This window comes from Dreissena polymorpha, chromosome 2 (assembly GCF_020536995.1).
Source record: "Dreissena polymorpha isolate Duluth1 chromosome 2, UMN_Dpol_1.0, whole genome shotgun sequence".
Taxonomy (NCBI): Eukaryota; Metazoa; Mollusca; class Bivalvia; order Myida; family Dreissenidae; genus Dreissena; species Dreissena polymorpha.
Window position 1 is genome coordinate 30,519,945 of NC_068356.1, and position 21,747 is coordinate 30,541,691.

The 21,747-nt window shown below is 36.4% G+C and overlaps 1 protein-coding gene across 5 annotated transcripts in view; it reads right to left on the reverse strand.

The window, feature by feature from the left end:
* Positions 1-4,692: 4,692 nt before the first annotated feature.
* Positions 4,693-21,747, reverse strand: part of LOC127866386 (uncharacterized) — a 64,926-nt gene continuing 47,871 nt past the window's right edge. For 3 of the 5 annotated variants that reach the window (XM_052406872.1, XM_052406875.1, XM_052406871.1), the window contains 14 exons: positions 20,014-20,102; positions 19,553-19,724; positions 14,796-14,905; positions 13,837-14,023; positions 13,196-13,281; positions 12,773-12,974; positions 12,526-12,611; positions 12,041-12,242; positions 11,772-11,857; positions 11,266-11,488; positions 10,240-10,379; positions 8,850-8,930; positions 6,996-7,169; positions 4,693-5,900 (listed from right to left, as the gene is read on the reverse strand). In XM_052406872.1, the coding sequence (XP_052262832.1) occupies positions 5,865-5,900; positions 6,996-7,169; positions 8,850-8,930; positions 10,240-10,379; positions 11,266-11,488; positions 11,772-11,857; positions 12,041-12,242; positions 12,526-12,611; positions 12,773-12,974; positions 13,196-13,281; positions 13,837-14,023; positions 14,796-14,905; positions 19,553-19,724; positions 20,014-20,102 (1,874 nt within the window). In that variant the 3' untranslated portion in view covers positions 4,693-5,864. The remainder of the gene's footprint in view (positions 5,901-6,995; positions 7,170-8,849; positions 8,931-10,239; positions 10,380-11,265; positions 11,489-11,771; positions 11,858-12,040; positions 12,243-12,525; positions 12,612-12,772; positions 12,975-13,195; positions 13,282-13,836; positions 14,024-14,795; positions 14,906-19,552; positions 19,725-20,013; positions 20,103-21,747) is intronic. The other 2 variants (XM_052406873.1, XM_052406874.1) reach the window with 2 other exon arrangements.

Below are 21,747 nucleotides of genomic sequence, written 5' to 3' on the forward strand. Positions count from 1 at the left end.
CCGGACAGTTTACTATACTGTACCGGACAGTTTACTAAACTGTCCCGGACAGTTTACAAACTGTCCGGGACGGTTTAAGAAAGTTTTGGACCGTTCGTGCGCATAAACCGTCCGGGACGGTTTAAACTGTCCGGGACAGTTTAGTAAACTGTCCGGGACGGTTTAAACTGTCCGACTATGGTCTTAAGAACCTATGCCGTACTAAAATTTATGCCTGCAAACCGTCCGGGACAGTTTAGAAAACCGTCCGGGACGGTTTAAACTGTCCGGGACAGTTTAGTAAACTGTCCGGGACGGTTTAAACTGTCCGACTATGGTCTTAAGAACCTATGCCGTACTAAAATTTATGCCTGCAAACCGTCCGGGACAGTTTAGAAAACCGTCCGGGACAGTTTCCAGGAAACCGTCCCGGACAGTTTCCTAAACTGTCCCAGACGGTTTGTAATCCACAAAATAAATCGCCCGGTACAGTTTACAGACGCACGAGCGGTTCAAAAGTAAGAAACTGTCCGGGACAGTTTAGTAAATTGTCCGGGACAGTTTACAAACCGTCCCGGACGGTTTATAAACCGTCCCGGACAGTTTAGAATAGTTTTGGACCAGTTCGTACACCATAAAACGCATGCATTAGTTAAGTATGCGTCAAGACCGCTTCGCGAATGGACAAGACTTCATCATACTAGGATACTAGACATACATTCGTTTTATAAATTAAATTTCACCTTTTGGCTAAATCCATCTTTACAGATTGGTTTGATTTGAGTTTCCCATTTAAAGCTATGGTAAATATACCATATATACATATTTTTGTGAAAACAAATCATAATTGTAAAGGTATACATGTTATTAACCTTATATTATTTTATGATTTAATAGACACATTAATAAATTAACGGCTCGGTGGGAAAGACTTTATGAACGCGCTGTAACTATATAGCATGCTTAATCTGTTCAATATTTTCACTGGCGTAAAATAACATCCACGCGAATGCAATTTGCCATTTCAATAGGGACTGATACCATAAACAATGCTAAAATAATTTTCAAATTGAATTCTGATCGACGCGTATTCTCCGATAGTGGCAGATGATACTCATTTCACGGGTTCACTATTTACTTTGTAAACATGGGTGTCATACCCCTTAAATCCCCTATCCTTTCTGACAGAAATGAAAACATTGACACAAAGACCTGGGAATTGTCATTAGACCGAACTGAATTCACAGATGCGCGTGATTTTCAAACTGAATATCATAACCTTTTTTCAACACACGACGAAACAAAAGTATCAAAGACTGGACCGAACTTATTATAATAAAACAGCCATGGTCATCAAAACGCATTATTGTTACTGGTTTATTATGCGGACACCAGCCCGCAATGAAGCCCGGTGGACATGGGCGCTATAGGACCGGCTAATACACTTGCCTCGGGCAGCAGATCGTATGGACCAAGCACGTGGCTGTCAGCGACTGTGGTCACTCCTCTGTTACAGCAATCGAGCATTTCCGAGCAAATATTGTTTTCAGTGACGTAGAGCATGTTAATGATGAAATGGTCCATAATTTGCCGTAATATGAAATTGTACAACGTGGGTCTATCTCGTAGTCACGTGTTGTGCACGTGCTAACGGTTTGGCCTTTCCCGGTCAGAACTGACCCTTGGGGCTCGTATGAGGCCGCATCAATGTAATGAATAGTAATATAGTGGTAATTTAGCATTTGAAACAGCGCCTGTATAGAATTGGGGAAGCGTGTTTTGTATAATCTGATAAAACGTGTTTTGTTTAAAATCACAATGTGTGTTATCATGTCACTGATGAGAACCATCGTAAGTGTGATAACAATGCTGAAAACCTGTCTTTGACAGCAGATGTATGAAGGGAACAAAAGTTAAAAAAATACGACCAATTCAATTAGAAGTCTTTGTTACTAAGTTAATTTATACGCGAATGTTTACTAAGCTTCTTGAATGTCAGTTGTAAATCGTCAATAACAGACAACAATCCATGGCAGACACTGTCCTGTCTGTATAGCAATTCTTTACAATAGATTGTTACGCCTTTGTCCACCCTGCATTCCGCTTTATACATTTTTATATCACCCGAAACACGCCCGTTATTTATACTAAATTGTCAGGGTTTAATATTTTTGATGTAAATATATTACATAAACAGGAGATGTGTTTGTCAGAAAAACAATGCCCCCTACTGCGCCGCTTTGAAGCCATGTATTTGACCTTGAAGAATGACCTTGACCTTTGACCACTCAAAATGTGCAGCTCCACGAGATACACATGCATGCCAAATATCAAGTTGCTATCTTCAATATTGCAAAAGTTATGGGCAATGTTAAAGTTTTCGGACGGACGCACTGACTGACGGACAGACGGGCTGACGGACAGTTCAACTGCTATATCGCCCCCTTGGTGCAAAAAGGCAGGGCTTCCCCTGGATCAAAAATGTCTTTAGCCAAAGTTGCCTTGCTTTGGAAAAATTCTTCTATTTTTGGCTATTTTTATGTTTTGATGAAGAAAAAGTTTTAGCCAAATAGAATTTTCTTTAGCCAAATAGGTCAATTTATAGCCATTGGCTAATTTGGCGAATGGCAGAATAAGCCCTGAAAAGGTACCATGTGACATTGAAATAAGAAGGCACATGGTACCTTTATGCACCAATGGGGCGATATGCCACCCTACCGGGGGCATAAAAACAAGTATAAATTCATTGTTCGTATCGTTATTGTTGGATGCGTGCACCAGTAAACTTGTTAGACTTCGTCGAGTCAATAACATTCGATGTTCACGTCATGAATTGAACGTTGCTATGACCACACCAGTGTCTCACACTAACCAGGGGCAACTTCAGAAGATACTGACAATTGGTCTAATAAACAACATGACAACATATGTAATGAAGAATATACCTGCTTTTATTGCAAACATGTCAATTTAACATGGTATACATCCGGATGAAAAAAGCGTAATAAAAGTCAAATACGAACTTTACCATAAAATATAAAAGAGCCAACCTAATCCCAAAACCAGCCTTGCTATGGCTCGTATACATGTACAACCTGGCATTGACATTCATAATTTCACTACAGTTCTTCAAAAAAGTTAATTCAACGATATATAATTATGCAACATTAAATGTTCACAACATGTGGAGTTCCGCTTACAATAAGCATATATTAAATAGACCAATACGCCCAAATGGTATATCAGTAATTAGCACGAGATATCCTTCATGATATTTTTTATACAGTCACATGCACATGTATAAACCAAAACCCAAGAGTACTTTCAGTTACACATTCATACTTGATCGTATATGATTGCCAATAATAAGTCCTCTGGATAACATGATTCGTGGTAATATAGTGTACTTATTAAAGGGGCCTTTTCACAGATTTTGGCATGTTTTGAAGTTTGTCATTAAATGTTTTATATTGATAAATGTTAACATTAAATTTTAGAAGCTCCAGTAAAAAATAAAAAATAAAATTTAAACAAGGGACAAAATTGTCACAAAACCAGGTTTTCATTGTGAAAAAAAATTGATAAAGGGAGACAACTCAAACTGAACTTTTGAAATGAACAAACAAAATTAACCCCCTTTGTAAGTTTGTTTCAAAATAAATCTATTTTTAGTCGTGGCGACCTTGACATTGGAGATATTGATGTGGTTCTTTCGTGAGACACACCGTCCCATGATGGTGAACAAATGTGCCAAATGATTTTAAAATCTCACAATGAATGACATAGTTATGGCCCGGACAAGCTCATTTATGGCCATTTTTGACCTTTGAACTCAAAGTGTGACCTTGACCTTGGAGATATCGACGTAATTATTTCGCGCGACACACCGTCCAATGGTGGTGAACAAATGTGCCAAATGATTTTAAAATCTGACAATGAACGACATAGTTATGGCCTGGACAAGCTTGTTCCGCCCGCCCGCCAGCCCGCCCGCATTCGCCAATCTAATAACCAGTTTTTTCCTTCGGAAAACCTGGTTAAAAAGGAAAAAAAAAGTAACCCGCAGCAGGGCTCGAACCAGTGACCCCCGGAATCCTGAAGTAAAAACGCATTAGCCAACTGAGCTATCCTGACAAGCATACATAAATGCGTATTTTATACGTTATATAAGCAATCTTCGTAGTTTCACAAATTTAATCGACGACAACAGAACTCTCCAAATTATTCAATTGTTTCGCGTTGCAACGCTTTATAATTTTTAGGTTTTTTAATCATCAAAAGATGCATATTATGGCTATATTAGACCATGGCAAATGTTCAGTAATACTGTTTCCTCACAAATATCATAACTAAACCGAAAATTTGCGAATCTGAAACAACTTTTTTCAATTTTGTCAATTTACCAAACCGTGAAGAGATCCCTTTAAGCCTTATAGAGTATATGATCATAATTAAACTACCATACATGCAAGAGCATTCTTAACTTAATAATAAAACATGTAAGGGATGGGCCCTAAACCATAATAAATAGATTAGCTATTTCCATTCATTTAACACATATAAATTGATTTCAGATTGGCAGATTTAATTCTAAGTAACCGGTAATAAGATTCCTATCAAAGAGTAACTCTCATCAGTTAAATATAACAATACGTAAAATGAAAATTGTACACAGACAGTTTGAAACGATACATACTAAAAAAGATTAATAACACAACACAATTAAGCAAGCAAGCAGCAAAACAAATTACTCACACAGTCAATCATAGTAATCACAGCAAATGAAAGATTATGGCTATTACAAGACGGGGGACAACTCTGTAATGGTACTAGATTAATCCAACCTGAGTTTCCCACCTTGACATCACCAGTTGCAATTGAACATAATGCAACTATTAACAGAAATCAACAATGCATGTTTACAAAGTGAACTTATCTAACCAGCTAAAAGTGATTTTTTCTAACCAGGGCTCAAGTCCACCAACATTTTAAGTCAAAATTCTTGACTCAGACTTAAGAAAATAATCAAAATATTGTTTTATCCATAATTTGTATCAATAAACCATCACATTCAATATAAAGAAAACTACACAGTTATCTCTTTTCATTGATTTACCATGATTTGATATCTCTAGAAAATTAATGTATACATTTGGGACATATACGTCTGAGTCTATAATTTTGACTTAAAACCTTTGTGAATACAGGCCCAGGACAGAAAAAGTTATGGTTAATTTAAAAACCATTTAAATTTGTACAGAGCATTGTGGCTTCAAAAGAAAGTTACAACTTCATTTGAACATAGTAAAATATCAGCAAACAACAGCAGTGTGATAAAAAAGAAAGAAAATTGACAGTATAATCTCATTGAGTATAAAGTGGTGCAAGATTATAATTATTAAAACATAAACTGAATGCAAACTTCCATTATTAACCAGACTTTACAAATTATATCTAAATATTACATACAAATCTTACTATTGATCTCAAAAGCCATGGTGATAACTTTAAAAGGAATGTAAGTATCAAACATCAACACCAATGTATATCTTAGATCTACTATTATATGAGGTTTAGTTACATACCGGTATGGAACACATTACAACAACATGATAAAGTAAAATGAATCAATCTGAACATTAAACAGAAACACAAAGGCTTTTATTATTTTTTATACATATATTTACCCCCCCCAACAAAATATTTGAAAAATTTTAACCCTTGATAACATTTTTAATTCATTTTTACATGGAATCAAATATTAATAAAGAAACTTTGAAACAGTTTTTTTGGAATATTCAGGAACTGGAATTCCAGCTACAACTTGTTTACTTGGCAGGACCTTTGTCTGTGTGCATGTCCTTTTGTGTATAGTGTGGGCCGTCTCAATTCAAACCTTTCTGCTTGCAGTATTCAATCGCCTGTGGAAAGAAACTTTCATCTTATAGATACAAATAAGTGTGAATACGTGACCTACAAAATGCTCATTTAACTCTGAGGCATTCTGGTATTCACATCCATTAATTCTATAAATAAAATGTAAATATTAATGTGATTCTTGTGAACACTATGTACTATAGAGGATAAAAAAAGTCAAGAGCCTGGCTTTGACTTGAGGTTTCAATAAGATCAATATTTTAGATATCAACAAGCGAACATAAATATGTAAACACTTTCATGTAATACAACAATTATAAATGTTAATGTAATGTTATTTTATACAACATTTTCATCGTTAAAAACATGTAAAAGAAAGCACACTTTGAAATAGTGACATATTAATTTAATGTGAGAACTATGATTACCATCATCGAATGAACAGAGAGAATCAGTTTTCAAATTTGATCTCCCCACTCATTACATCCTGCAAAACCCTTTAGGTGTCGCAATTCTAGTAATTCTTAAATGCCTATTAAACTGTCATTCTGTCAATATTTCACTCATTCCATATATCAAACAAGATATGTGTTTGTCAGAAACAGTATGACCCCTTTTGCGCCGCTTTGAAGCTATATATTTGGTCTTTGACCTTGAAGGATAACCTTGACCTTTCACCACTCAAAATGTGCAGCTCCATGAGATACACATGCATGCCAAATATCAAGTTGCTATCTTCAATATTGCAAAAGTTATAGAAAATGTTAAAGTTGGAGCAAACAAACACACAAACAAACCAACAGACAGGGCAAAAACAATATGTCCCCCACAATAGTAGGGGACATAAATATATCCATACGAATAATATATAAAGTCATAAGTGTTTAGTAATTGTGAAGTCAAACATTTAAACAACTCATAATTATGGTATCATTAAATGGGATGAAACAATATTTAAGCAAGTATGCGTCCAATCAATCAAGGATAGAACATATGAAATGTTTAAAAAAATACTTCTTTTTTCAACAATCTCAAAATGGTTCCCAGCATAATTAAACTCAGCAAAGCAGCATACAGTTGCATGTCTACACAAAATTAACAGCTTGAGCATTACAGAGTACATAAAGGGTCCAACTTACATTGCACTCTGCAGCATTTGTTTGTGATTTACACCAATGTGACGGTCCCCAAGAGCACTTGTTTGATCCCAGCAGTGCCCCCTTCTTCTCCCCCCTGGGGTGGAAATACAGGGTGTTTGCCTCCTTCTGCTTTGGGTTGATTATTTTGGCAACTGTCTTACAGAACCCAAGTTTCTGAAATGAGGCAGTGGCTAAATGTTTATACTTTACACTTATTACCATAATTACTTTATGTTTTCGGACACTTAAATTTTTTTTTTGCTTGTTACTTTATGTTTTCAGACACTTAAATTGTTTTTTTGCTTGTCCGAAAACTTAGATACGAAAAATATTCACAAAATACAGGTGTCAGAAAACTTAAGAGTTGAAAATTGAAGTGTCCTAAAATAGCGTCAATTGTATCAACGACTACCGGTAATAGCACGCGCTTGTAAAATACCATGCCGTTTAGTATAAATTACAGGTATATATGTTTGCCCTGCATTTAAATTAATTTTAAATGCTTAATTTATTTGACAAAAAGTTACTACAAGGTTGTACTTTGACCAACAATTTCAAAGATGAGCATGTGATGTACCGTTACTCGCTATTATGAATCTGTAATTAATGCAATAAAAAAAAACTTCCATTGTTCGTAAAACTTGCAATAGGGTGCATCACACTTTGAGGCGTTAAGTATTCGTCACAGTTATTTTACTGAGAAGGGGTAGAACCATTGCGGTAGATAATTGAACTGTTAATCGGCACTACCCCTGGTAATTGTCATAACGCTTATGCTATCGGTCTAAACCATTGTTTAATACCGGTTTACAAGGTTATTTACCCAATAACGCAAATGTAATGGTCCGTTGCCCTCAAGCATGCACCTGCCATGTTTTATGATGTTAATCTAGTTGTAAATCCCCATGATTGAAATGTCAAAAATATTGATATCAAAAACAGGACCGAACTTTGGTATAATAGCGCTGTAAAATATACTGTCCGAAAATTTAAAGACATTAATTATGTACGAAAACTCGTGTCCGAAAATTAAGTCACGCAAAATAATTATTTGTGCATAAAAGGGGGTGTGCGAAAACTTAGTGTCAGAAAACATAGAGTAATTACGGTAGTTTGTTTTTCAAGTATAAGTTAGGTAAAAAAAAGGTTACTTTTTGTAAACTAATAAATTTTATGAAAATCCACAAATACTTGAAAGTGCTTGTAAGTCAATGATTACCCTTGATCACAAGGTGAAAATGAGTAATTTCAAATTGTGTTAAGTCTTCACATATTTACTACATCTTTCTTTTAACTTAATGACTTAAAATGAAATTACACATTCCCTACACAAATCCAGGTATGCAAATGTTCTTTGAAGTGTAAGTTATAAAGTCCCTTCGAAATGTAAGTTGTACACATTAAATCATTCCTTTATAACACTGTGATACAACACAATCTGGGAAAATACCAAAAATAAAAGGTTTTGTAGTCTTATATCACTAAAAGGCAAAAAAATAAGTTTTTCTTTGAACACATCTCTTTGTTTCAATAGAGAACATTTTTTGCAAAATCAGTTTGATTTCAAGATTTGTATTAATATAATTTACAGGATATATCATGACACAAAGACAATTCTTGGATTGGGATGGAAGTTGGGATAACTTCAATTGAAATCTATATGTGTCTTGTTCTGAGAAAACTGGGCATAATGCATGCAGACTGCACAGGCTAATCTGGGACGACACTTTACGCACATGCATTTTGCCCAGTTTTCTCAGAACAAGACACATATGAGCTCCTCACAGAGCACAGCCCATATGAATTATCAGGCTTAGCTGATATCAAATTAATAATCAATTGCATCCCTCTCACCTCACAGACTTGTTTAGGATCAAGGTTTTCGCTCAACAAATCCAGGATAGCAGGTACATACTGGTCCACCACGTCATGACACTGAAAGAAGGAGACAGTGTATGGAAAACGAATGCTATGCAATCAATAGGTTTCTCCCTGGATTAAAAATTGCACAGGGCAGTCCACCAGACAGCTTCCCTGCCAAGATTTAATTGACCTTGAAGTTGTGATGTTGATTTTGAGCCTGCTGATTGACTCATGACTTCTGGGCATCTGAACATCATTAACTATTCATGGAAATCCTTAAATGGTTATAGGAAAGATATGAAGCCAGTGTTTTTTTCATTCAAAATCGGGTCCGGTAACCGAATCCATTCCCAATGGAAAAAAGAATATATTTTTCCCAAATGGGAGCTAAACATTCCCAATGGAAGGTTCCCAAAAAAAAAAATTTTTTTTTTTTTTAGATCACAGTATTTTGTCTTCTCCCATCCATATAAGATCAACCTTAGTAAATATAATACTGGACACACTTGTATCTTCGATTTTGAAGCATTTGTTAGCAAAACAACAACAACACTAATTACCCAATTTTAGTCAAAACAACGCGAATTTTCCCATTCCAAAGGGACCCGGCCCCATTCCCAAAATGGTGAAAAAAAATCATGGAAGCATAAAAAAAGCTAAAGAATTCACCTTTAAGTGTAACCTTCACCTTGAGCCCATGTAACGGACACATGCCTTCGGCATATTGACCTTATTATTTGTCTCCATGACATAAACGTGGAAGCCAAGTTTCACGAAAACCCTTCAATAGGTATAAGGGACGTAGAGCAGACATGGAGGATCAAACATTAGACATTAAATTATGACCTTGAACTTGAAAAATCATGACAGAGTCATGGCTTCTGCTTATTGTCTTTATGAAATTATAGTCTAGCTGAATGAAAATCCATCAAACAGGGAAGGATATATGGGGCAGTCACGAGTATGGAGGCTCACATATTTTACTTTCTATTGTGACCTTGACCTTGTGCTGGCATTCTACAGATTGTCTCAATAACCTGAACATTGCAACCATATTCCATAAAAGTCCTTCATTAAAAGTATTGATGATGTGGACCAGACAGGTCTATCTTAGCTTTTTTTTATTCTTACGCTGTAGCTAAATATAGGATAACACGACTATAGAATAATCATTCACAAATTTCCTTAAATTAATTAGGTTTTCCCAAAAAATGAAACATACCCTATACAAATCATTCGCCTATAAATTCCCTTTCAGTAAGATCACTGCAGTTATCTCCAAATTTGGTTTTCAAGTGCTTTTCTTCTCCTTTCCCCAAGGCTTATAAAAAAAACACTTTCCACCAAAATAATACACTTCACATCTCAACATGCCCGTTACCTGAGCGGTGACGGTGTCTGGCAGAATGTCACAGAGTGACTTGACAAAGTCTTCCACCTCCTGGGTGGTGCGGTTCTCCTTGATGAATTCCTGCACCTGTTTCACGATGAACTCACATGGCACACAGAAGTCTGCACCCACTGTGGAATACATGCAAGTACTAGTATCTGTTACAAAGGTGTACATTATGTAAGTATCTGTTACAAAGGTGTACATTATGTAAGTATCTGTTACAAAGGTGTACATTATGTAAGTATCTGTTACAAGGGTGTACATTATGTAAGTATCTGTTACAAGGGTGTACATTATGTAAGTATCTGTTACAAGGGTGTACATTATGTAAGTATCTGTTACAAGGGTGTACATTATGTAAGTATCTGTTACAAGGGTGTACATTATGTAAGTATCTGTTACAAGGGTGTACATTATGTAAGTATCTGTTACAAAGGTGTACATTATGTAAGTATCTGTTACAAAGGTGTACATTATGTAAGTATCTGTTACAAGGGTGTACATTATGTAAGTATCTGTTACAAGGGTGTACATTATGTAAGTATCTGTTACAAGGGTGTACATTATGTAAGTATCTGTTACAAAGGTGTACATTATGTAAGTATCTGTTACAAAGGTGTACATTATGTAAGTATCTGTTACAAGGGTGTACATTATGTAAGTATCTGTTACAAGGGTGTACATTATGTAAGTATCTGTTACAAGGGTGTACATTATGTAGGTCAGCTTACTGAGATAAGTAGGCAACAAGGCTGCACATTGTGTAAGGCTAGGTATATGTGTAAGGCTAAATGTAATTTGACCCCAGGGGCATGTCATCAATGAACTTGGTAGAGGCCCATTTTTGGTGCAGGGTATAAGTAAATATACCAAGCCTTTGGTCTTGGTCCTTAGGGTTTTAGAGAAAAAACTAGATTGCAAAAAACCCAGATCTATAATCCAATAAAGGTCTAAATAAACAGCATCATACAAACAACAAAAAAACACTTTAAGAATGCAAACAGTTAGGGTCACCTTTTGGTTTCTCTTTCAGAATGTGCACGGTTGCCTCGAGTCCCTTGAGCAGATCTGCAGTGCAGACTTTAAGTGCCTTACAGACAGTGTCTGGGTTAGCTAGCTCCTGTACCAGCAGATTGATGATCAGTTTGGCGTACTCACTCACAAACTGGTTACACTCCACACTGATTGTGTCTGGCATGAGGCTACACACTTTGTCCAGGGCAGCCGTTATAGCGGCCTGAAGGGCAACACACAGGGGTCATAAAAGAGGAAAAATGCCTCAAAGGGCCTGTTTAAAATACTAGTAAATCAAGAGACAACTCCAGAAATCATTGGATTATTTGGATTAAACCCCTTGCCAATTATACCAACTAACATTTCTATGAGGTATAGTAATAACTAGAAGAAAACGAGAGAACTAGAAAATAGGTTACAAAAGTTGCCTTCCAACAGGCCAACATGCACTGGTCAGTTTTAATGAGAATATTAGGATTACTAATCAGCAGAATTTCTGTACTTACTTCAGATTTGTTCCCCTGGAGTTCCTTGTCAACCAACTTGAGTACAAACTCACAGATCACACACACTGGTCCTGCTTTCAAGGGAGCTGAAATGGTGAGAAAAATGATACATGTAACATGGTAACATGAAAATACTTTAAATGATGGAAATCATTGCAAACCAATAACAATACGGTTAATAATCCATATGTGATACACCAAAGATCATTTTGTTGACATATTTATCCACTGAAATGAAACATGTAGTTGGTATAAATAACAAGACATACCTTTGTCATGCACAATGGGCACGCTTTGTTTACTGGTAGTGCAGACTTTAAGTGCCTTACAGACAGTGTCTGGGTCAGCTAGCTCCTGTACCAGCAGATTGATGATCAGTTTGGCGTACTCACTCACAAACTGGTTACACTCAACACTGATTGTGTCTGGCATGAGGCTACACACTTTGTCCAGGGCAGCCGTTATAGCAGCCTGAAGGGCAACAAACAGGGGTCATAAAGGAGTAGAAATGCCTCAAATTGCCTGTTTAAAATACTAGTAAATCAAGAGACAACTCCAGAAATCATTGGATTATTTGGATAAAACCCCTTGCCAATTATACCAACTAACATTTCTATGAGGTATAGTAATAACTAGAAGAAAACTAGAGAACTAGAAAATAGGTTACAAAAGTTGCCTTCCAACAGGCGAACATGCACTGGCCAGTTTTAATGAGGATATTAGGATTACTAATCAGCAGAATTTCTGTACTTACTTCAGATTTGTTCCCCTGGAGTTCCTTGTCAACCAACTTAAGTACAAACTCACAGATCACACACACTGGTCCTGCTTTCAAGGGAACTGAAATGATGAGAAAAATGATAACATGAAAAGACTTTAAAACATGGAAATCATTGCAAACAAATAAAAATAAATCCATATGTGATACACCAAAGATAATTTTGTTACCTTATTTATCCACTGAAATGAAACATGTAGTTGGTATAAATAACAAGACATACCTTTGTCATGCACAATGGGCACGCTTTGTTTACTGGTAGTGCAGACTTTAAGTGCCTTACAGACGGTGTCTGGGTCAGCTAGCTCCTGTACCAGCAGATTGATGATCAGTTTGGCGTACTCACTCACAAACTGGTTACACTCCACACTGATTGTGTCTGGCATGAGGCTACACACTTTGTCCAGGGCTGCCGTTATAGCGGCCTGAAGGGGAACATACAGGGGTCAGACATTGAAATGGCTAAATGTAACAAATGCCCATTTTAGATAATGTCTCCAGTAAATGTGGCTTAATATTGGCAAATTATAAAACAAATGGATGATACTATTTTGACTGAATATTGGAAACAAGTGGTCCACCAACCAAACAAATATAATTCATTGAGGGCATATATCGTAATAATAATAAGAATTTCTGGACTTACTTCGGATTTGTTGCCCTGGAGTTCTTTGTCAACCAACTTGAGTACAAACTCACAGATCACACACACTGGCCCTGCCTTCACTAGGACTGTAAAGCAACAGACGGTGCACTTCAGACTTGTAATCAATTTTTTGTTTTCTTAGCAAATTTCCAAATGAAAGAAAAATCTGCATTATTTTAAGGAGTAACTTTATTTGTGTCATTCATTATTTGGAGAGTAGCACAAACATGTGGTTTGAAGTCTTTAACAATAATTGTTATAATCCACATTATGCAATAACAGTAATTGTTGAAATTTTCTCCAGCCCTTCTATATAAAAAAAATGAATTTCTCCCAGCCCAAATTACTCTTCAACAGGCCTGAGCTGTAGGGCAAGTGGTTAGCGTTAAGATTGCACTATGGACCCATATTAAATGCTAGTCAGCATTATGAATTACATCATATCATACAGATATTCTTTTAATGTAACCAGCACGAGCATGAATGAACAGACTCATAAATCAAAACAAAACCCTAGGATATTCCGTAAACATCAAAACAAAACCCTAGGATATTCCGTAAACATCAAAACAAAACCCTGAGTATGTCTAAAAACTTCACAACAAAACCCCTGATATATGACTAAACACAATCACACCCACTTTTCTCAGCCCGATGTCCACTGGTAGTACAGAGCCCGATCAATTTGCAGATCTGATCAGGATCGATCTCTTGAAGAAGGAGGTCAATGATCTGTTGGGCGTACTGGTCCACAAACTGCTTGCACTCCGTACTCAGGGTGTCAGGCAGTAGGGAACACACCTGCTCTAGTGCAGCCTTGATGGAAGCCTGAAACATATGGATGGAAGTGAGTACCATCAATTAACTAAGCAAACATCTACTAATGTTGCCATGGAATATCGGATACAGTGTCCGCTTTGCATTCTAAAAAGCTCACCAAGTACTGGCTCTACCCAGAAAACGGACTCAAGATCATTTTAATAAGCCTTGGGCTTTTGATGGAATTGAGCTAAAAAGAAAAGATTTTAACTAAACCAACACATACTGTCAAAACAACTATATTGCAACATGATCTGGCTTAGTTGAAATTTGTTCAGCATTTTCAGTTTTTCAATCATTATGAAGGTCAGTTAACCTACTCACACTCTTCTTGGGTAGCCAGTTAATCAGTTCCAAGAGCTCATGTTTTTGTTTCCCCTTCACTACTTGATCAGATGTAAAAAGGTAGAATGGCCCTTGAAATAATTTCATGACCAATCACCACACAAATTATGAGGCTAGACCGGAAAACCCGAAATCCTCTGATTTGTAGTCCAGCACTTTACCAACTGTGCTAGCCAGACTAAACAATTTGGTTGTTATGGATATCTTTTAATTGAATATATTAATGATACTCTAAACATTTACCAAAATGCTTTCCTTACATTTTTTGGTCTGACCAACCATTTTCTAATTCAGACATTTTTTGTTATTCTCTCCCAGAGATCAAATAAAGAAAAATTTTTATACATTATTTCCTTCTTTCTTAAATGACCTTAATAATATTAATACCACTCAATAGAAACATGTTTACAGAGAAAAATATATGAACAATCTTTACCTCAGATTTGTTTCCTTTGAGAATACTGTCCAATTCCTGGATAATGAGCTCACACAATCCACATATAGGACCCGACTTAACTTCCGTTACTGTAGACTGCACTGGAGTCACTGCAATAAACATGGGAATCAATATCATGATCAAATAATTAACAAGAGGGCCTGAAAGGACCAAAGTAGCTCACCTGAGATAACAAGATATTATTGGGACAAATCTTCTGACCAAGTTTCACGAAGATCGGAAAATAAATGTGATCTCTAGAGTGTTAACAAGGTTTTACTATAGCCATATAAGGAAAATAGCCCCACCCCTGTAGTGGCCATGTTTTTCAACCAACCGGCATCATTTTTGAACTCGTCCAAGATATTATTGGGATGAATCTTCTGACCAATTTTCATGAAGATCGGACTATAAATGTGGCCTCTAGAGTGTTAACAAGATTTTACTATAGCCTTATATAGCCATATAAGGAAAAATACCCGCCCCTTGGCAGCCATGTTATTCAAGCAAACGTAACCATTTTCGAACTCATCCAAGATATCATTAAGAAAAATCTTCTGACCATATTTCATCAAGATTGGACAATAAATGTGGTCTCTAGAGTGTTAACAAGGTTTTACTATAGCCATATAAGGAAAAATGCCCCGCCCCCTGGCGGCCATGTTTTTCAACCAACCGGCATCATTTTCGAACTCGTCCAAGATATTATAAGGATGAATCTTCTAACCAAGTTTCATTAAGATCAGACAATAAATGTGGCCTCTAGAGTGTTAACAAGATTTTACTATAGCCATATATAGCCATATAAGGAAAAATGCCCCGCCCCTTGGCAGCCATGTTTTTCAAGCAAAGTTAACCATTTTGAACTCATCCAAGATATCATTGAAACCAATCTTCTGACCAAATTTCATGAAGATTGGTCAATAAATGTGGCCTTTAAAGAGTGAACAAGGCAAATGTTGACGTCCCACAACGGACAACGCACGACACACGACTGACAAAAGGCGATCACAAAAGCTCACCATGAGCACGTTGTGTTCAGGTGAGCTAAAAGGTTAATAATAAACTAGAGCTGTGTTTGCGAAACACAATGTCCCCTACTGCGCCGCTTTGAAGCCATATATTTGACCTTTGACCTTGAAGCATGACCTTGACCTTTCACAACTCAAAATGTGCAGCTCCATGAGATACACATGCATGCCCAATATCAAGTTGCTATCTTCAACATTGCAAAAGTTATAACCAAGGTTAAAGTTTGTGACACATACAATGACAGACAGACAAACAGGCCAAAAACAATATACCCCCGATCATTTAATCCAGGGGCATAAAAAATTGAAGGAAAGGACATAATCATCAAATGAAATCTTTACAAAGGGATATAATAATAGATTATGAAATAAATTAATGTAGTGGGGTTATATGTGCAAGGGCAAATACACATGAAACAAAAATGGAACATTAATAATGGCTTGACTCACTAAATCTGTAATCAACACAAAAACAAAACAAGGGACACAATTTCACAAAACCAGGTATTCAATTTGAAAAAAAAGTCTGATAAAGGGAGAAAATTCAAAATGTGCATTTAGTCGTGGCGACCTTGATTTGAATTTGCAAAAAAAAGTCTCATTAAGAGAAACAATTCAAAATGTGCATTGTTACTGATTGTTCCTAGTTATCCCCCTTGTGTCAAATTCAATCTATTTTTAGTCATGGCGACCTTTACCTTGGACATATCGATGCGATTCTTTCGCATGACACACCGTGCAATGATTGTGAACAAATGTACCAAGTAATTTAACAAGAGGGCCAAGATGGCCCTAGTTCGCTCACCTGAGAGGAGTCGGTTCATTTAATCTTCACCAAATGTCAAACTTGACCTAGATATTGTCCAGACAAACATCCTGGTCAAGTTTCATCATTATTTCATCTGCGAGTCATGATCAATGTACCTATGAAGTTTCATGATCCTAGGCGTAAGCATTTTTGAGTTATCATCTGGAAACCATTTTTTTAAGTTGAGTCACCGTGACCTTGACAGCCATTGTGTGAATACGTTCTTTGGCACTGTGACCTTGACCTTTGACCTAGTGACCCGATAATCAACAGGGGTCATCTGCGAGTCATGATCAATATACCTATGAAGTTTCATGAACCTAGGCATAAGCATTCTTGAGTAATCATCCAGAAACCATTTTACTATTTCAGGTCATCATGACCTTGACCTTTGACCTAGTGACCTGAAAATCAATAGGGGTCATCTGCAAGTCATGATCATTGTACCTATGAAGTTTCATGATCCTAGGCATAAGCGTTCTTGTGTTATCATCTGGAAACCATTTTACTATTTCGGGTCACTGTGACCTTGACCTTTGACCTAGTGACCTGAAAATCAATAGGGGTCATATACGAGTCATGATCAATATACCTATGAAGTTTCATGATCCTAGGCCTAAGCGTTCTTGAGTAATCATCCGAAAACCATTTTACTATTTCGGGTCATCATGACCTGACCTTTGACGTAGTGACCTGAAAATCAATAGGGGTTATCTGCGAGTCATGATCAATTATGTATCTATGAAGTTTCATGATCCTAGGCATAAGCGTTCTTGAGTTATCATCCGGAAACCATTTAACTGCTTTGGGTCACCGTGACCTTGACCTATGACCTAGTGACCTGAAAATCAATAGGGGTCATTTGCGAGTCATGATCAATACATCTATGAAGTTTCATGATCCTAGGCATAAGCGTTCTTGAGTTATCATCCGGAAACCATTTTACTATTTCGGGTCATCGTGACCTTGACCTAGTGATCTGAAAATCAATAGAGGTCATCTGCGAGTCATGATCAATGTACCTATGAAGTTTCATGATCCTTGGCATCCGGAAACCATCTGGTGGATGGACGGATCGACATGAGCAAAACAATATACCCCATCTTCTTTGAAAGGGGGGGGGGAGGCATAATGAGAAAACTGCCCCACTCCCAGCAGCCATGTTATTCAACTGACCAGAACCATTTTTTAACTCAACTCTCGTATCAAGGAAACAAATGTTCTGAGCAAATTTCATTAAAATTGGGCCAAAAATGTGACTTAAACTGTGTTCACATGTTTTCACGATATACATATAGAGAAAAATGCCCCGCCCACTGGCGGCCATGTTTTTTCACGGATCCCAACCATTTTCAAACTCGTCCGAGATATCAATAAAACCAATGTTTTGACCAACTTTCATGAATATTGGGAAAAAATTGTGACTTCTAGAGTGTTTACAAGGATTCTCTATAGCCAAATAGGAAAAACTGCCACTATATACATATAGAGAAAATGCCCCGCCCACTGGCGGCCATGTTTTTAACCGATCTCGATCATTTTCGTACTCGTCCGAGACATCAATTGAACCAATGTTTTGACCAACTTTCATGATGATTGGGCAAAAATTGTGACTTCTAGAGTGTTAACAAGGTTTCTCTTTAGCCAAATAAGGAAAACTGCCCCGCCCACTGGCGACCATGTTTTTCAACGGATCGGAACCACTTTTGAACTCAACCAAGATATCATTAAGACAAACATTTTGACAAAGTGACATGAAGATTGGGCATGAAATGTGACTTCTACAGTGTTTACAAGGTTTTTCTTTTTTTTTAACCTAGTGACCTAGTTTTTGACCCGGCATAACCCAGTTTCGAACTCGGCCGAGATTTTATTGGGACAAAGCTTCTGACCAAGTTTCATGAAGATGGGACAAGAAATGTGGCCTCTAGAGTGTTTACAAGCAAATGTTAACGGACGGACGGACGGACATACGACGGACAAAGACCGGTCACAAAAACTCACCTGAGCAATCAGGTGAGCTAAAAATCTCACAATGATGACAGAGTTATGACCCGGACAAGATCATTTATGGCCATTTTTTACCTTTGAACTCAAAGTATGAACTTGACCTTGGAGATATCGATGTAATTCTTTCACGTGACACACCTTCCAATGATGGTGAACAAATGTGCCAAATGATTTTATAATCTCACAATGAACGACATAGTAATGGCCCTGACAAGCTCGTTCCGCCCGCCCGCCGACATTAGCAAATCTAATAACCAGTTTTTTCTTTCGGAAAACCTGGTTAATAAACTAATTGAAAATAGCAAGAAGCATGGCAACACCATGTATTTGTAATTAATGTGTGATTCATTCCACTATTGTTTGCTTTTCATAACATATTTTATGTGAGACAAACTATATGATGCACACACTTCCACAAGCAGCCACACACACAAGCAGTTCTTAAACTACATAAATAAATGTACAAAAAGCCCAAGTATCCACTGTGACCTTGACCTTACCTTGAAGCAAGCGACATGGTTTTTGCACATAACACATTGTCTGGTAATGATCACTATTTGCAACTTTTAATTTCAAAATAAAATAATGCATGATAAATTTATTAGCAATACATGAAAATGTACTTTTAATATATAATCATCGGAAATAAGCAAAAATGCAACATCTCATCTTGATTAGATCAGCATTTGTGGTAATTTATATAGAAATGTCTTTATGTATATCAAACCTATGAGACGGACAGGAAATGTCCCACACAAACAAATAAAAAAACACACATACACACAATGACAGGGAAAATAATAGATATGACTTTCAACCATTATCTATGGCCAATGCATAAAACAGGTAATATGTCAGGATTCAACACAAACACTCACTTTTGAGTTAACACTAAAAAGCAGTATTACCTTTATGTGCAGGACAGATGCCTATCATTTTACAAATGATGTTTGGATCGTAGTTCAAGAGAATGAAGTCAATGACCAGTTGGTAGTTCTCTTCCACCAGTCTTGAGCATTCATCTCTCAAAGAATCAGGCAAACTGGCACACACATCTTTCAGGACTTTTTTGATGAATGCCTTTTATTAAAAACACCAAACACTATTTTCAATTGTATCAATATGTTGTCTTGTTTGTTGAGTGAAGCACTCATATCCAAAAGATTGCTAAAGTTATTTTTTTATTATGATTATTTTGAGTTAATTTTTAACATTTTAATCAAAATTTACATATATTATTTATTTAATTATAATTATGAGACCCTTCACATGGATAATTATCAATAAGTCTATGCTAATACAAATTGAAATTAAATTATAATGCACACTTGATACTTTATGAATAATGCACTTTATGAGAATTATTTACCTGAGTTTGATTGTTTTGAAGTTCTTGATCCACAAGTTTGGCAAACTCTACACAGAGCGTACATTTATCATCACCAACCAAGGGTGCAGCTGAAATAATAATAGACCCAATTGAAAGGGCCTTGTTTGGGGAAACTGAACTTAATGCATGTGCGTAACGTATCGTCCCAGATTAGCCTGTGGAGTCAGCAGAGACTCATCAGGGACGCCATCGTCCACTTTTATGGATTTTTTTGTTTATAGAAACTTCAAGTCCCTCTTAAAGGGAAAAACAGTCTAAGCGGAAAGGGTTGTCCCTGATTAGCATCTGCAGACAAATTGTATCAATATGCATGGAAATCCAAATTACTACATAAGTAAATGTCTAAATAGAAGGTTGGGTTTGAACCTATTGTATGCAATGAAGGAATGTTTGAATGATACAGTAGAATAAAATCTCAAAATGAGTTTTTACATTAAGACTGATTGTGACCGTTTAAGGGGAATTTAATCAGACTGTATTGACTGACTATAATGCATAGTACGACAATGATATTTTGCAACTTACACATGAACCCTCTCATATGATAACACAGCACACATTTTGTTCCCTTTAGAAGAAAATTAAGTTAGGGTTAATCAGAAAAAACAACATGGGTGGAGCCATACAAGATATGTGAAAAAAAAAAGAAAAACTAAAGTTGCACAAGTTTGCATGCGAGTTAATATTTGTTTAAAGATTAATTCTTCTAGCTTCAATAGTTTATGAGTTGCACAATATAAAAACATTTTTTTTTTGTTTAAGGGAAGGGGAGACGAAATCAATAAAACTGGGTAAGTTCACATGCTGGTTCATATATTGTTGTTAAGTTTCATCACTCCAACAGAAATAATTTTTGACATTTAAATCTTATAAGCAGAGGAATGGATGGACAGAAGCAAAAGGAAAAATCTCTATTTGACCAAAACTTCATGAATTGGGAAATGAATGTAGACTAGATTGTTCACAAGCTTTTTATCTAATTAGATATAGATACCTAGTTTTGAGTTGTGCTGGCACATTTCTGACAAATTTTCAAATTTTCGAAGATTGTGCCAATAAATTATGCCTCTAGAGTGTTCAATAGCTTTTTCTTTTATTTGACTAGGAAACCTAGTTTTTAACCACACATGACCAAGTTGGATGTCAACTGAGATGTCATTTTGACAATTTTTTTCAACAAATTTCATAAATATTTAGAAATAAATGTGGCCATTCAAGGTTTGACAAGCTTTTTATTTACCTTTATCTAATTCCCTAGATGCTAACTTAGCTACAAACTCATTGGGACAATTTGGGACTGGGCAATAAATGCGGCAACTAGAGTGTTTACAAGGCAAATTTTACCACAGACGAAAAACGACGGACAAAAGAAGTTAACAAGGACCATGTTGCACTTAGCGGAGCTAAAAAACAGCATTATTGATATTACTTTTACTCAGCCATTAATTGGACAGTTGTTATCAACATAAAAATATTCAGAACTGGTCACAGTTGCAACAATTACCCACCGATGACGAATGTAGTAGATCTAAGTTGTAGTAAGTCAACAATAACACATTTTAAAGCTTTGGGAATTGAAGTTTCAGAAGAAAGATTTTCAACTTATGTTGCTGTATAAATATATATAAAAAATGTGACACCGATATGTGGCTAGTTATGACCATAGGGGGCATGGTTTAATAAAAACTTAGAACAGGGCAAATTTCCAATTAA